General features: G+C 42.1%; 1 protein-coding gene across 1 annotated transcript in view; it reads right to left on the minus strand.

The window, feature by feature from the left end:
- Positions 1-11,973, minus strand: part of Smurf2 (SMAD specific E3 ubiquitin protein ligase 2) — a 95,411-nt gene extending 83,438 nt beyond the window's left edge. The window contains exon 1 of the mRNA XM_050164257.1: positions 11,840-11,973. Coding sequence (XP_050020214.1) covers positions 11,840-11,891 — 52 coding nt within the window. The 5' untranslated portion in view covers positions 11,892-11,973. The remainder of the gene's footprint in view (positions 1-11,839) is intronic.
- Positions 11,974-14,943: the final 2,970 nt, after the last annotated feature.

The following is a 14,943-nucleotide window of genomic DNA, read 5'->3' on the forward strand; positions in this document are numbered from 1 at the left end:
TTAGATAATAAAATTATTGGGGGGCACAAGTTTGAGAGTTACTTTTTATAGAGAAATACTAAAAACCTTTTATACAGCAAATATAATTTTTCCAAATACTTTGTTTTGCTTCATATTATATAAATCATTCAGAGCTTTTGTTTTCCTTCTTTTGTTCCAAATAATGAAGGGAAGAAGAATTTGTTTTGCTAGCAACAGGGTAATTTTTCCACACAGAAATTAGTTGTTATACATTATTAAAAGATTTGAAAAATCTGTTAGGGACTAAAGAGATGGCTCAGAGGTTATGTGTACTGACTGCTCTTGTAGAGGATCTGAGTTCAGTACCCAGTACCCATGTCAAGCAGCTCACAACAACCTATGGCTCTACAGGGATGCGATGCCTCTGGCCACGTGCTGACATGTGCATACCCACACACAGATACATAATTTAAAATGATGGGGGGAGAGGCCATATACATTTTGGTGCATCAACACAGTTGGCCTACAGCCTCTACAGACTGTTTCTCTGCACCATGATTCTCCTAAAGAGGAGAGGGGACAAATATTCTCACCCTAGCCACTGAACAGTTAGCTATCCAGAGCCTTGTATTATAATCCTTCTAAACATGGTTATCTATTTTACCCTTAATGTAATCCTTGAGCCTTTTAAAAATCAAAACAAGTCTGCCATTTATTAATAGGATCATCAACTACTAAGCAGAGCAAATTATTAAATTTACTTTCTTTGGAACTAAGATATCATTACTTTACCCCTGAAAATGACCAACTTTACTTTTCTTTTGGTTTTCTGAGATAGGGTTTCTCTGCCTGTCCTGGCTGGAACTTACTCTGTATATCAAGCTGGCCTCAAACTCACAGAGATCCGCCTGCCTGTCTCCCAAATGCTGGAATTAAAGGCGTGCACCACCACCACCCAGCATTGTTGTTTTTTTGTTTGCTACTTTATACGTGAGGCTAACTGGTCCACAAATTTCCAAGAGATTCTTTCTCTTCCTTCTATTTCCTATAGGAGTGCTGGGATTACAGAGATGTCAGTTTTTTACAGGGGTTCCAAGGGACTGTGCTGCTTGTGCTTTTACCCAGCCACCATCTTTTTGTCTCACTTGTTGCATAGGCTGGTTCTGAATGCAAGATCCTATAGCCACAACCTCAGTACCCGGGATTACAAGTGTGTTTACACGTACTGGCTCAGACTTTTAAGATTTGTTTTTATGTACATGAGAGTTTTGCCTGCATGTATATGTGTGTACCACGTGCATGTCTGGTACTCTTGAGGTTAGCGGAGGGTGTTAGATTCCCTGAACTGGAGTTACAGATGGTTGTGCCATGTGGGCGCTTGGAACTGAACTCAAGTCCTCTGGAAAAGTAGTCAGTGCTCTTGATCCTGGGGCTCAGACCTTTTCAGTATGTTTGTCATACATCGTTTTAAAAAAAACTTTTACTCATTCAGTTAACAAAACTCTGAAATACATATTATCTTTCTATTACTGACAGTAATACTCCATAAATTTGTTTTCAGTGAATACCAACTAGACCTTTATTTCACTATAGAGCAAAATTTACAGTGTGGTAACAGAGTTTGACCAGTCAGACAGCTCAGTAGGTAAAGGCTCTGCCCACCAAGTCTAAGGACCTAAATTCAATCCTCAGGACTCATCAGATGATAAAGAGAGAAAACTGACTACTAAATGTCATTCTCTGACCTACACACATGCAAGCATACACAATTATAAAGATGTTAGGAGTTCTATCAAGTCAAAAATTAGCAAAAAAAAAAAAAAACCTCTTCACTCCTATACTTTCACAGTTTAATGATGTCAAAATTAATGAGATATTAGTTAATACAAAAATAACATCATAGAAAGAAATCTTTTGTTTCCAATGAGGTCTTAAACAACCTTTTCAATTCCACCCATCTTTAATTCACAACTATGTGTTACTGATGTACCTACCATGTATCAAGTATTGTTAGCTATGGTATTTCTGAATATCTCCAATGTCTCATGACTTTTTTCAGAAGTTTAAAATATTTTTTCATCCTCTCTCAAAAGAATCAACTTTTTTCTTTAGAAAATTTCTTTCTGTAAGAAAGTTATCAGTCTGGTCCTATGATCTTACACAAAAATACAAGTAGAATTAACTAATGTTAGCAGTCTTAATTTAATGAAGTTCTGTCTCGTCTTTACAGCATACAGCATTTAAACTTATATTCATAAACTAATTTATGTGTAGAGTTTCACTGAAAGGTGGAGTTGCCTTTCTCAGTATCTAACCCTTCAATCCCATTTATTCCAGCGACTCTCATTTTGACTTTGGTTTACAGGTCTTCAGCTTGACAGCTATGTACCTGTGCAGAAAGAGCTCCATCTACTGGTAGAAAAAAACCTACTACTATTAATCTGCTATGCTAATCTACACAACAAAAAAAAATGTAAAATGATTCCTAATGACATAAGGCTAAACACATCCATCACTGCATCACTGAACCCTACTCAGAGAAACAGCTTCTTGCAGGAGATAATTAACACAGAGACCCACAACTGGACAATGTGCAGAGAGGAAGACTGGAGCACTCAGTCCTCAAGGAGATGTCTATCAAACACTTACCTCACCTCAAGATTCAGGGGTCATCTGAGTATAGGAGATGGAAAAAGTGTAAGACACAGGTAGGTGGATGACTCCAGGGAAATAACTGGTGCATGGATGAACTCACAGAGACCATAGCAGCATGTACAGACATATGAAGACAAAAATCTAAGCACAGAGAAAGAAGAGGGCACAAAGTCCTACACCTGGCCAAAAAGCTACTTACAAGAATCTAGGAGATAGGAAATCAGTTTTCTCCAATGGAGTGAATACTAGATACATCAATCAGGGGAGGCCTCATGCTCAAGAATTGATGTAGAATGTCCTTCTGTATATGTGTTGTTTTTATTGGCTAATGAATAAAGTTGCTTTGGCCTATGGCAGAACAGAATATAGCCAAGCTGAAAGAGACATATATAGAGTAGGCAGAGTCAGAGAGACGCCACGTAGCTGCCAAAGGAGAAAGACGCCAGAACAGAACCTTACCCTGTAAACCACAGTCTCGTGGCAATAAACAGATCAATAGAAATGGGTTAAATTAAAATGTAAGAGTTAGTTAACAAGAAGCCTGAGCTAATAGGTCAAACAGTGTTGTAATTAATATAGTTTCTGTGTGATTATTTGGGTCCAGGCAGCTGGGAAATCAGACAGCAGTCTCCTCCTACAAATGGAGCCCATACGTTTGGGACTAACCCACGTGGCCAGCCACACACTTCAGATCCAGGTGACTGTATGCCAGCTCAGGGTTAGGAGAAAAGAAGCTGAGAGCATGCCTGCTGCTCAGCACCCCTGCCAGGGTATGCCACTGGATCAGGTCTGCTAGGCATGCACAGGCAGAAAAGCATGGCAGATTCCCACTACTATACATGGAGACATATCCAGACCATGCGGCATGCTGCATGGCAGATTTAGCTTTTACTCAGACAAAAAGGGTGTATTGTGCTGCACTATGCTTCCCGGAGGTGAGGTGGAAAGCATGGCTCCCACCCAGCAATCCCAGAGCTGGTGGTAAATGTACCTCCACCATATTGAAAGGCCAAGAGAGGTGGAGCCAGTACTGCTGCAACCACACTGCTTATCATTTTAAAATGCTCCTTGTCAGAAAAAAAGGATTTCAGATACACAATAGGACAGATTCAGACATAAAAGACCTCTAAATGAGACATAGTGTGTTTAAAAATGTGGGCTTGAAAGAGAGAGGAAAAAGAATATAGACAGTTATAAAAAGTAAAGTCTTTAAAGAGACAGTAAAAGTAATATAAAAGAGTACAGTCATAAATTAAAGGAACAAAGAAAACTAAGCCATGTAAAGATGGAAAATACAGAGAGTTTGGATAATGCATATTATTGTACTTTCTTTGAATTTTTTTGACTGCAGAGAGAAATTTGATTCTGGGGGCTGCTAAGTTAAACCCACATAAAGGTGTCTTGACTTCAAAATTTGGGTCTAAGGATATGTTGCTTTGGAAAAGAGGTTCTGCTTTTATTTCCAGAGAAGATGAGAACCTGTGGATTCCTTCCAGGCTAATGGGGTTTGAAGGAACAAGACCCCCCCCTGAAAGTTCTCCATGAACCCTAAAAATTCTTCATCCAACAAAAAGCAGGAAGCAGTTTGGAAAAAACTACACCCAAATTCTCAAAATGATTGTTTATAAATGTTTGTATTCATTTAAAAAGGGTTGGGTAGAAATTGTTAACAGTCACAGCCAATCTCTTTTTTTTTAATAAAAGGGAGATATGATATAGTAATTAATACTTTGCATTGATACAGACCTTGGTCTATTGATACAAATTTAAGGTCAATTTTGTTATATGTACTACTGTTCTTGTTTAAGGCATTAATGTTTAAGCAGCTCATTTTAAAATGTATAATTAAAAATTACAGATTAATAGGAAGTCATTTATAACACCCAAACTTGTAGACATGTTAGGTTTCCTAGATGTACAGAGATATATTTCAGTTAGGTAGATAATCTTCAACACTTCAAAGACCTATGGAATATGGCATTTAAAATCTTTTAAGAACTTAAGACTTTTCTCAACTGTGAGACATGTTTGCTTCTGGCAGCACCAATTACTTCAGAGAAGTTAATGAGCATTGAAGAAACTCGCTATGGAATTTGCCTTAATGTGACAAGGCTAGCCATTTGGGCAAGAACTGCTCTTGCCTGGACTGCTTGATGGTATGCTGTATGAACTAGACATACAGGACCCACAGAAAAGTGACTACTGAACATTCCAAAACACGGGATGGTCCTTTAGGGTTCCTGCTTCACAGGAGAAACTGACATTCTGCAGGACACAGAAGAAAGTGACTGACAAACTGCCAAGATAGGCAAAACAGCCTTTCAAATTTCCTGCTTCACGGAAAAGTCTGCCGGATACTATGGGACTGTAGGCTGAAGATGGATGCCTCAACAGAAAAACTTTGGATGGATTGGGGCTGGAGAGATGGCTCAGTGGTTAAGAGCATAGCCTGCTCTTCCAAAGGTCCTGAGTTCAATTCCCAGCAACCACATGGTGGCTCACAACCATCTGTAATGGGGTCTGGTGCCCTCTTCTGGCCTGCAGGCATACATACAGACAGAATATTGTATACATAATAAATAAATAAATAAATAAATAAATAAATAAATAAATAAATAAATATTTAAAAAAAAAAAAAACTTTGGATGACTGTCCAAGCAGCAAGATGTGTCTGTCAATTCCAGACCTTTGGAAATTCCTTACAATACACTTTCTGATTACTTAGGTAATATTATATTTTTCTGGGGTCTTTGAAGAGTTGAAGACAGTTATAATTTTCCTTAGTTATGATGAGATATATTAGATAAGAAACTTTAGTCACAATGATAAAAATAGATGATAGAGTATTTTCCTTAATTTTGCCAGATACAAATAGACTAAATATTGTAACTGTAATTCTTGTTTTGAACCTGTTTTCCTACGTGTAATTTTACTAAGTTAAAGTTAAAACCTTCCTTTTTATTTGGACAGAAAAGGGGAAATGATGTGGAACAACCTTCTGTGTATGTGTTGCTTTTATTGGCTAATGAATAAAGTTGCTTTGGCCTATTGCAGAGCAGAATATAGTCAGGCTGGAAGAGACAGAGAGAGAGAGTAGGCAGAATCAGAGAGACGCCATGTAGCTGCCAAAGCAGAAAGACGCCAGAATAGAACCTTCCCCAGTAAACCACAGCCTTGTGGTGATACACAAATTACTAGAAATGGGTTAATTTAAGATGTAAGAGTTAGTTAATAAGAAACCTGAGCTAGGGCTGGAGAGATGGCTCAGCGGTTAAAGAGCATTGCCTGCTATTCCAGAGGTCCTGAGTTCAATTCCCAGCAACCACATGGTGGCTCACAACCATCTGTAATGAGGTCTGGTGCCCTCTTCTGATATAAATATAATACATAGTCTCTCTGTGTCATGCACACACAATCATACATATAAAATAGTAAAGGAAGAAAGGAGGGGGGAAGGAAGGGAGGGAGGGAGGGAGGGATGGAGGGAAAGAAGAGAAAAAGAAAGGAAGAAAAAGAAAAAAGCAAGCTAGCTGAGCATGAGCCAGGAAGCAGTTCCTCTGTGGATTAGCGTCAGACACCTATAATCCAGAACAGAAGAGGTAAAAAAAAAAAAAAGCAAGAGAATCACTACAAATTCAAGGTCAGTATGATCTCCAGAGAAAGACTCTTCTGTCCCACAAACAAAACAAAAAAAGATGATTATGAGGCTGGAGAGATGGCTCGGCTGTTAAGAGCATTTGTTGATCTTGTAAAGGGCCCAGAATTGGTTTCAAGCACCAACATGGTTATTCACAATGATCTCTAACCCAGTTCCAATAAATCTGATGTTCTCTTCTGACCTCAGAGGGCACCATAAACACACATACATTCAGGCAAAACACAACAAACAAAATAAATATTTTAAAATGCTGATTAGAATAGTATATTTCAAGGATTCAGCTTTTTTTTTCTTAATAAAGTCTCAATGTATAGTCCTGTCTGGCCTGAAACTCACTATATAGACCAGGCACACTTCAAACTCAAGAGACCCACCTGTCTGTGCCTCCCCAAGTGCTGTGATTAAAGGTATTCACCACTAGGCCTACTGGTATTAGCATTTTTAAATATGAAAATAACAGTGGCCAAAAATGAGGGTCAATGGAAAAAAATACAAGAACAAAGTAAACAATCCATCATAATTTATCCAGGGACAAACAGTTCTCTCTACAGGCCATGTCATTTTTAACCCTACACATTACAATATAGTTACTGACATTCAAAATTATAATGAATCATAAACAGACTTTACGTTCTGTTAAATATGATCTATTTTAAAAGAATAAGACATATTAAAGCCAGGCATAGCTCAATGGTAGAGTGCTTCCTTGGCATGTACAAGGCGCTAGGTTCAATCCATACAAAGTAAATTAATTAATTAAAAAAATTGCTTGATCCTTTGCTTTACCTTGAAAATTGAATTATTCCAGGAATGGCATCACACACTGTGATCCCAGGAGTAGGGAAATGGAGGCAAAAGATCTGAATTTCAAGGTCATCCTCAAATACACAATGAGCTTGAAACCAGTAAACTACATAATCTGTCTAAAAAGAAAACTATAAGCCAAGTGTGGTAGAGCCATTACACAAATAACAGCTCAAAAGACAAAGGAAAAAAATTGAGTTATATGCTAAATGTGCTAAGTTACATGCTAAATAATGTTATGTTGTCTTAATCAGGGTTACTCTGGCTATGATAAAACACCATGACCAAAAGCAAGCTGAGAAGAGAAGGATTTATTTGGCTTACATTTCCACACCAGTATAGTGCACCATAGAAGGAAGTCAGGACAGGAACTCAAGCAGGCCAGGAACTCCAACAAGACAGAAACCTAAGGGCAGGAGCTGTTGCAAAGGCCATGGAGAGGAGCTGCTCACTGGCTTGCTCCTCATGGTTTCCTCAGCATGCTTTCCTGTAGAACCCAGGACCACCTACCAGCCCAGGAGTGGCACCACCCACAACAGGCTGGGCCCTCGAACATTAATCATTAAGAAAAATGCCCTACAGGTTGGCCTACAGCCAGATCGTACAGAAGCATTTTCTCAATTGAGGCTTCCTCCTCTCTGATAACTCTAGCTTGTGTTGAGTTGACATAAACTAGGCAGCACACATTATTATAAAAATAGATAAATCAACATGAAAAAGGCAAAAACCATGATTAAACACACATTCCTCAAGAAAACCAAACTACTACCTGTCTGAAGAAAATTAGCATACAAGAGAGCATTTAAGAAAAGGAGCTATGACATTTTGGTTTCCTTCTCAGAAACCAATAAACTGAATTAGCTGCATTCAAATAGCAATAGCCCTCAAGAAGTCATTACATACAAACGCACATTCACGCTTAGAAACCTAAAAGATACAATGAAGCTTAAAGTTTTAAATTAAATAAAGCATACATACAGTGAAATAACGTTAAAATACAAATATATTTAAAGTGAGATTTTAAAATTAATTTTCCTTACATATAGGCCAACTTAACATCTCTACTGTCAAGGATTTTTTAAATTAATAAGAAACAGCATTCAAAAACACTGTATTTACAAAAAGGTCTAAAATAAAGGTTCTGGATAAGTAATCTATTACTCCATACCTAAGAATTTAAAATATTAGAAACTACACTAAACTGCTTTTTCCAACCTTTGATTTTCAAAAACAATATGGGTATAAGAACTTACATTTTTTAACTATAACAAAATATATAGAACATTTTCAAACCAAACCATTTCTTTTTTTTTTCTTCTTCTTTCTTTTTCTAGACAGAGTTTCTCTGTGTAGCCCTGGCCGTCCTTGAATTCACTCTGTAGACCAGACTGGTCTCACACTCAGAGATTTGTCTGCCTCTGCCTCTGCCTCCCAATGTGTATTACCATTGCAGGGCTGGCCAAACCGTTTCTTATTGTTATAAGGAAAGCCTGTATTAGATATGTGTCACACTACAAACTACACAATAAATAATCAATCCATTCTCCACTCTACATATACAAACTGAAACTGATAGTGTTCTGAGACAGCCCATTTTAATGATCAACTGTCAATGTGTCATAAAAACTAGAAGTAACTTGATAGAACATTCCATATATTCATCAACGGCCTAAGGAATCTCAAATTTGAGATTAAATTAGGCCCACTTCTTAGCAGCAACAATATCTCAGTTAACTAATGGATGGATTTTAGGAACAGTCTATGGAAAATATCCACTGTGGGCAGAAATTTCGTAAAGCGGGGTCTGAGAGACAAACAGGCAGAGACTGGCTATGAAAGAAGTGTTAACACCCTTTCAGCAATGGGCAATTCTCCATTAAGGATATAATTAACTAGAGTTCATAAAGTACCTTGGAATCAAAGGTACTCCATAAATGTAAATTTTTAAATGGCTTTAACTTAGAGCAAAGAACAGTAATCTTAAAACATCTTACAACCCAAGTGTATTATAAACCAAATAAAAGTTCACTGTGGGATTTTTTTTTAAAGTGAGTTTTTTCCTCTATTAGGGAACCCAGACCTAAATGAACTGTTAAACACTTAATCTAAAGGTATGCCAAATATTTCTTAAGGTCTTAACAAAGAATCAACTTTTTTTTAAACAAAAAGAGGCCTAGGTTAAATATTTTATTTGGCTTCTCAAGATGGACTGAGAAGTTGGGCACCAGCTCCAGACCAATTCCTGGACGTACATCAAACACAGCCCTGTCATTTATCCAGTCAGTCAAAACAATCTTTTCCATCTAACCCTTTTATGTTTGTGTCCTAAAAAGCTGCTAATTGAATCCAGCTCTTGAGATCTATTTGTTAAAATCTATAATATTTAATTTGTAAGTGATGAACAAAAATGAAAAAATATAAATTAATGCTCCTCGCAAAACAGAGGAGATTCTACCACATGTAATCAAATGGAAAACAATGTTTTTAATATTTGTCAGACTTTGAGAAAACTATTCACAGGCAAATTCCCAATGGCTTTAAGAAATTGAGAGCAGTTCAACTGTTCAAACTGTTTTTACAATTAAGAGGAGAGGACAGAGTATTTAAAATTCTTCAGAAAAAGCTAAGTATACAAAATCACTCTATAAATTTAGTCTAACGTATCCTCTTGCTCAAAAACTAAGTGTGATCTTTTCTCTCTCATGGGAGGTTTCTGTAGAGTAGTAGTTATCACATTAGCCTAACACACTTCACTCATGAATTTTTGGAAAATATCATATGCAGCAAAGAAATGATGGATAAATATAAGATCTCCTAAATCACAGTAGCCTTCAAAACACTGAGACAGCTGAAGGGGCAAAGGCAGTTTCTCTCAAGCCTGACAACCTAAATTTGATTGGCAGGAATCACAAGGTAGGAGGAGAATGACCTCCACATGTGCTCCACGGTCATGATACCCCCACCGACCGACCGACAGACAGACAGACAGACACACACGTAATGAAAAGCTAAAACTCATTTTATCCAAAGAAAATCAAAATCCCTCTTTCCTCTCCCATGTATATATCCTAGAAGGAAATCAATAACAGCCTATTTCTGACCGTTTTGCACACGCACACTCACTATTTCTATAATTATTGACACAGCCCTGCTTAATAAGGATAGTAATAGATAAACTAAAGCAACAAAGATCCTTTATAACTGTGTTCCACTGACTCCCCCCAGATAAAGACAAAAAGATGGAAAGAAAAGCATCCCCACATATAGCTTTTCCATTAAGAAACAGTTAATTTTCCCTAAGGGGAAGAACACTTTCAGTGTCAGCAATATGAATATTTTTAATTAATGGGGGTAGGGGTGGTATGTGTACGTGAGTGAAGATGCCTGTGGGAGGTCAGGTGCATCAAATCCCTTGGGAGTTACAGGTGGTAGTGAGCAAAGGACTGGGGTGGAGATGCTGGGAATAGAACTCAGGTCCTCTTCAAGAACAGGATACACTCTTAACCACCGGGCCATCTCTCCAGCCCCAAAAGTAAAGTATTTTTAAGCTGTAGCCAACAGACATTCAAGCTAAATTCTCAAACACCAAATCCACTGCAAGTTATCCAGAAAGCACAGCCCATGGACTGGCATTTAACACACAAGCACCCAACTACAAAATTCGTCCACACAAATTTCAAAAGTTTAGTGTGGGCAAATGTAATTAGAGTTTATTCTTCGCTGGCACAAATGCATACGAAGCCCCTGCGAAATGCGCGCTCTCTCATCACCCCTCTGAATATAATAAATGTGGACAGTTTACTTCCGATAATGACGAGACTAGCATAGGGGCAGTAGCTTCAATTACACTCTTCAAACTAAAAACAATTTTTCCTGAAAATGAGGGTGCTGTAGCCACGGAAGACGATCAGAAGTGGCAGCGTAAGCAAATTACACCTGTAGCGTGTTAACAACTCGACGCACCCGGGAACATCGACAGCTTTGCCTCCTCTTTAGCAAATCCCTGGGAGCATTCTTCCCCGGTTAGAAAAGGGTGCGAAGCGTGGCGAGAACCGGAGAAAGTTCGCGTCGAAGTTTGCATGAGCCCAGGCTTGGAGATGCATCCCAAGCCCAGCGTTTCGAAACCAGGTCTGGAGTTACAGACGTGAGCCACCAGTCCTGCGGCCTACAAGGAACAACCCCAAACACGCTACCCTGCAATCAAACAACTTCCAAAACACAGAGGGTACAATGAGCCGGGAGTCGTGGGATCAGGCAGACACACCGGAAAAGCCAACCACAGTCTCGGTCCCTCCCAGAGACGTGCGTTGAAGGTGTGTGGCGCTGGCCACAGAGGCTGGCAGCTGGAGAGTAAAGGTTTCACACCCGGGCATAGGTGGGGGTTCACGTTAACAACCGGGGAACACACACACACATTCTCTCGCTCCCCCGGTAAGCACTCCATATTTAAGGAGTGTTTACTGCCCGCAGCCAGCGACCGGATTCGGTAATCCCCTTCCCGACCCCACCTGGGCAGCAGCCCAGACGCTGCGCCTGTGACCTGGGGAAACAAGACGTCGGGACCTCAAACCCGCCCTCCACGGGAGCCCCACGGGCCCCACTCGGCGTTCTGAAGAATTTCCCGAGCCCGCTTAAGTGCTTCTCCAATGCCTCCCCGAACTAGGCCTTCCCACGCCCGCATTCCCCTCCAACGCACCACCGAGAGCGACCCCGGCCCTCGGCCCGGCCACGGGCGACGCCGCAGTCGCCCGCCCTGCTCACCTGTCAGGCGCAGCTTGACGGGCCCGTTCCTCCGGCCTCCGGGGTTAGACATGTCCCCGGCGGCGGGGGAGGCGGCGGCGGCGGTGGTGGCGGCGGCGAGCGGGCGGGCTGGGCTGGGACGACGGCGAGACGCGGAGGAGTCACCACAGCGGCCGGGGCCGGGGCCCGAACAGCCCGCGCCGCGGCCGCCAGGGCCGGAGGGTCCCGGATGTGCCGAGCGCCGTCGCCATGAGCCGCGGAGGGAGCGGGACGCAGAGCTCCCCCCTCCTCCCACTTCTGCTTCCTCGGCCCGGGCCGCGCACAACAAAGCGGCAGCCGCGGCCGGCCGCGCCGCCTCCGCCCCGCGCTCCCGCCGCCTCCTCTCCTCGCGGCCCGCCTTGGCTTCTCCTTCTCGGTGCCGCAAGGCCCGGGAGCCGACGGCGCGAAGTCTGCTGAGGCGGGCGGGTGCTCGGCCGCTTCCTCCTCCACCCGCCCTCTTGTCTGAGGGAACCGGGTCCTGGGGCCGCCGCCGCCGCCGCCGCCGCCGTCACTCGTCGGCTCCTGGGGGCGGGGAGGAGACGGGGGCGGGGCCGTCGGCGGGGCGGGGCCGGTGGGCGGGGCGATGGCGGGGGCGGGGTTGTGGGCGAGGTCTCCTGCGCCTGGGGCTGCGGAGGAAGGGCCGCAGGGAGCGCGTGCGCCGCGGCCCAGACCCAGCTCCGAACTCCACCGCCCCGGCGCCAGCTCTGTGGCACCAGGAGGGGTCTGCTGACCAGCTCACTAAAAGAGAGCCTGTGTCCCTACAGGGCAGACTGCCCATGTTAGACGCCCACTGCGCGCCTTGAGAGGCTGGCGAGAGTAAAGTTAGACCCGAGTTAGAAGAATTAATTCGAGCAAATTCCCGGGAGTGCTTAGCTCTCAGTATTGTAATTGCCACCTCCACAGACTCACCTGGTGGACCAGATCTGGTTACCTACCTGCCCGGACTCTTCTCTTTCCAGCAGCAGGCCAAGCATAGGGAGATGATAAGAACACCGCCAAGGATTGTGAACAAGATAGGTGGGCACTGTGAAAAGCACATGCAATACTGTATTTTGCTGTCCCTGGAGGAAAAAAGAAAATAAATGTGAACAACACTCTGACGCTGTAACTACACTAATATGAACTTATTCTTGACAAATAAATAATACAAGTATTTTTAATTTTTTTTCAAGGTTGATACAGCCTAATAGTGAATCAATCATATTATATCAACCACCACACTTTTATTTTATTTTATTATTTTATTTTTGGAGACAGGGTTTCTCTGTGAAAGTCCTGGCTGTCCTATAATTCACTCTGTAGACCACGCTAGCCTCAAACTCACAGAGATACACCTGCCTCTGCCTCCCAAGTGCTGGGATTAAAGACGTGTGCCACCACCACCCAGCTGCCACACATTTTTTTTAAAAGATGTATTTATGTGCATTTGTGTTTTGCCTGTGTGTATGTCTATATGAGGGTGTCAGATCTTCTGGAACTGGAGTTAGACAGGTGTGAGCTGTTATATGGATGCTGGGAATTGGGGTTCTATGTAAGAACAGCCATTGCTCTTAATCGTTGACTCATCTCTCTAGCCCCGGGTACACATTTTATGCAGCCATCTAAATGGCAGTTGTGGTTACATGTAACATGGGAGACTTTAAACTGAGTTTAAACTGAGAATACAAGTCACATGTGCACACAAGAGTAACAATGAAAACTCAAGATAAGAACATGGATTTGTATCCATGTTAGTTTAGCTGAAGGCTGATATAACATTAAAACAGTTTAAACTGTTCATTGAAGTCTAATACATTTTTAAATCCTAAACTTTGTAAATGGTTGCTTTCAATCTATCAGCTAAGTCATTTCATTCTCCAGATGAAATCCAAAAGCATTTCCTAGGTCTGAATACACTCCTACGGATTAAAGTGATCCCAAAATCATAAGTTCTAGCAGTAAGACTTAAAATACACGGGACAGCTGTAGAAATTCAATCAAGAGAGGAAGAGTGCTTATTATTCACAAAGCAACGAACAGGGCCCTAAGAAATACTTCTTTGTGCTATGTAAGATCTGAAGGCCCAGGAAACAATCCCCGCAGTAGTTACTGTAGCAAGAGAACAATAGCTACATCACTATTTCAGAAGCGGGGTTGTGACAATAACTGAGCAAGCTGAGGTATGCATTCACATTTGTCTGCTTCTTGCGACACACACTTTGTTCCCAACCACCCACTGGCATAATCTCTAGCTTTGTATTGGGAAATGGAAGTTAAGATATCAAAAGATGGTGGGGAACCCGGCAGGGGATTGGGGGGTGGAGGGGGCAGCCTGACTTGTGAATTTGAAGCCATACCTCCAAATACGTGGCAGCTCAGGAAAATTGGTATAGGCATAATGTTCCAACCATTTTGTTTCGACTTCCCTAAATATAATGCTTTAAAGCCATTCACTGTGGGCTGGAGAGATGACTTGGTGGTTGCGAGAATTTGCTCTTGCAGATGATCTGAGTTTAGTTCCCAGCACCCACATGGTAGCTCACAACCATCTGTAACTCCTGTTCCAGGGGATACGACACCATCTTCTAATCTCCATAGGCACGAAGCACAGGGCATGCGATGCACACAGGCACATGAAGGCAAAGCACAAATATACATCAACAAATAGTTGTCAAGAGCACTCGGATCCACCTCGTTTATCAGCCACGGGTCTTGAACTTGAGCATCACCACCTGGAGAACTTGTTAAACACAGACGGCCGCATCCTCCACCTGGAGGTGGGGCTGAGGGGGGGCAGTCTAAAGTGGAACTCTGGTATTTATTTATTCATTCATTGTTAGTGTGTAGGGGGGAGGCAGGAGGGTCGTGCATGTGTGCGTGTGCATGCGCTAGCATGCATGTGCGTGAAGGGATAACTTTGTAGAGTCAGTTCTCTCCTTCCACCTTTACATCAAACTCAGATCAGCAGGCTTGCAAGGCCTGTCTCCAGAGGCCCTGTCATTTCCTCCCTTCTCCCTTGCCCATCCCCCACTAGAGATGGAATCCAGGGCATTTGTCTGCCAGGCAGGCACCCTGCCACTGAATTATACCCAGCCGTGGTTTGGGGT

The sequence above is a fragment of the Alexandromys fortis genome, unplaced genomic scaffold (genome assembly GCF_014885135.2).
Source record: "Alexandromys fortis isolate MF-2015 unplaced genomic scaffold, M_Fortis_MF-2015_v1.1 scaffold_156, whole genome shotgun sequence".
In the NCBI taxonomy this organism is placed as follows: Eukaryota; Metazoa; Chordata; class Mammalia; order Rodentia; family Cricetidae; genus Alexandromys; species Alexandromys fortis.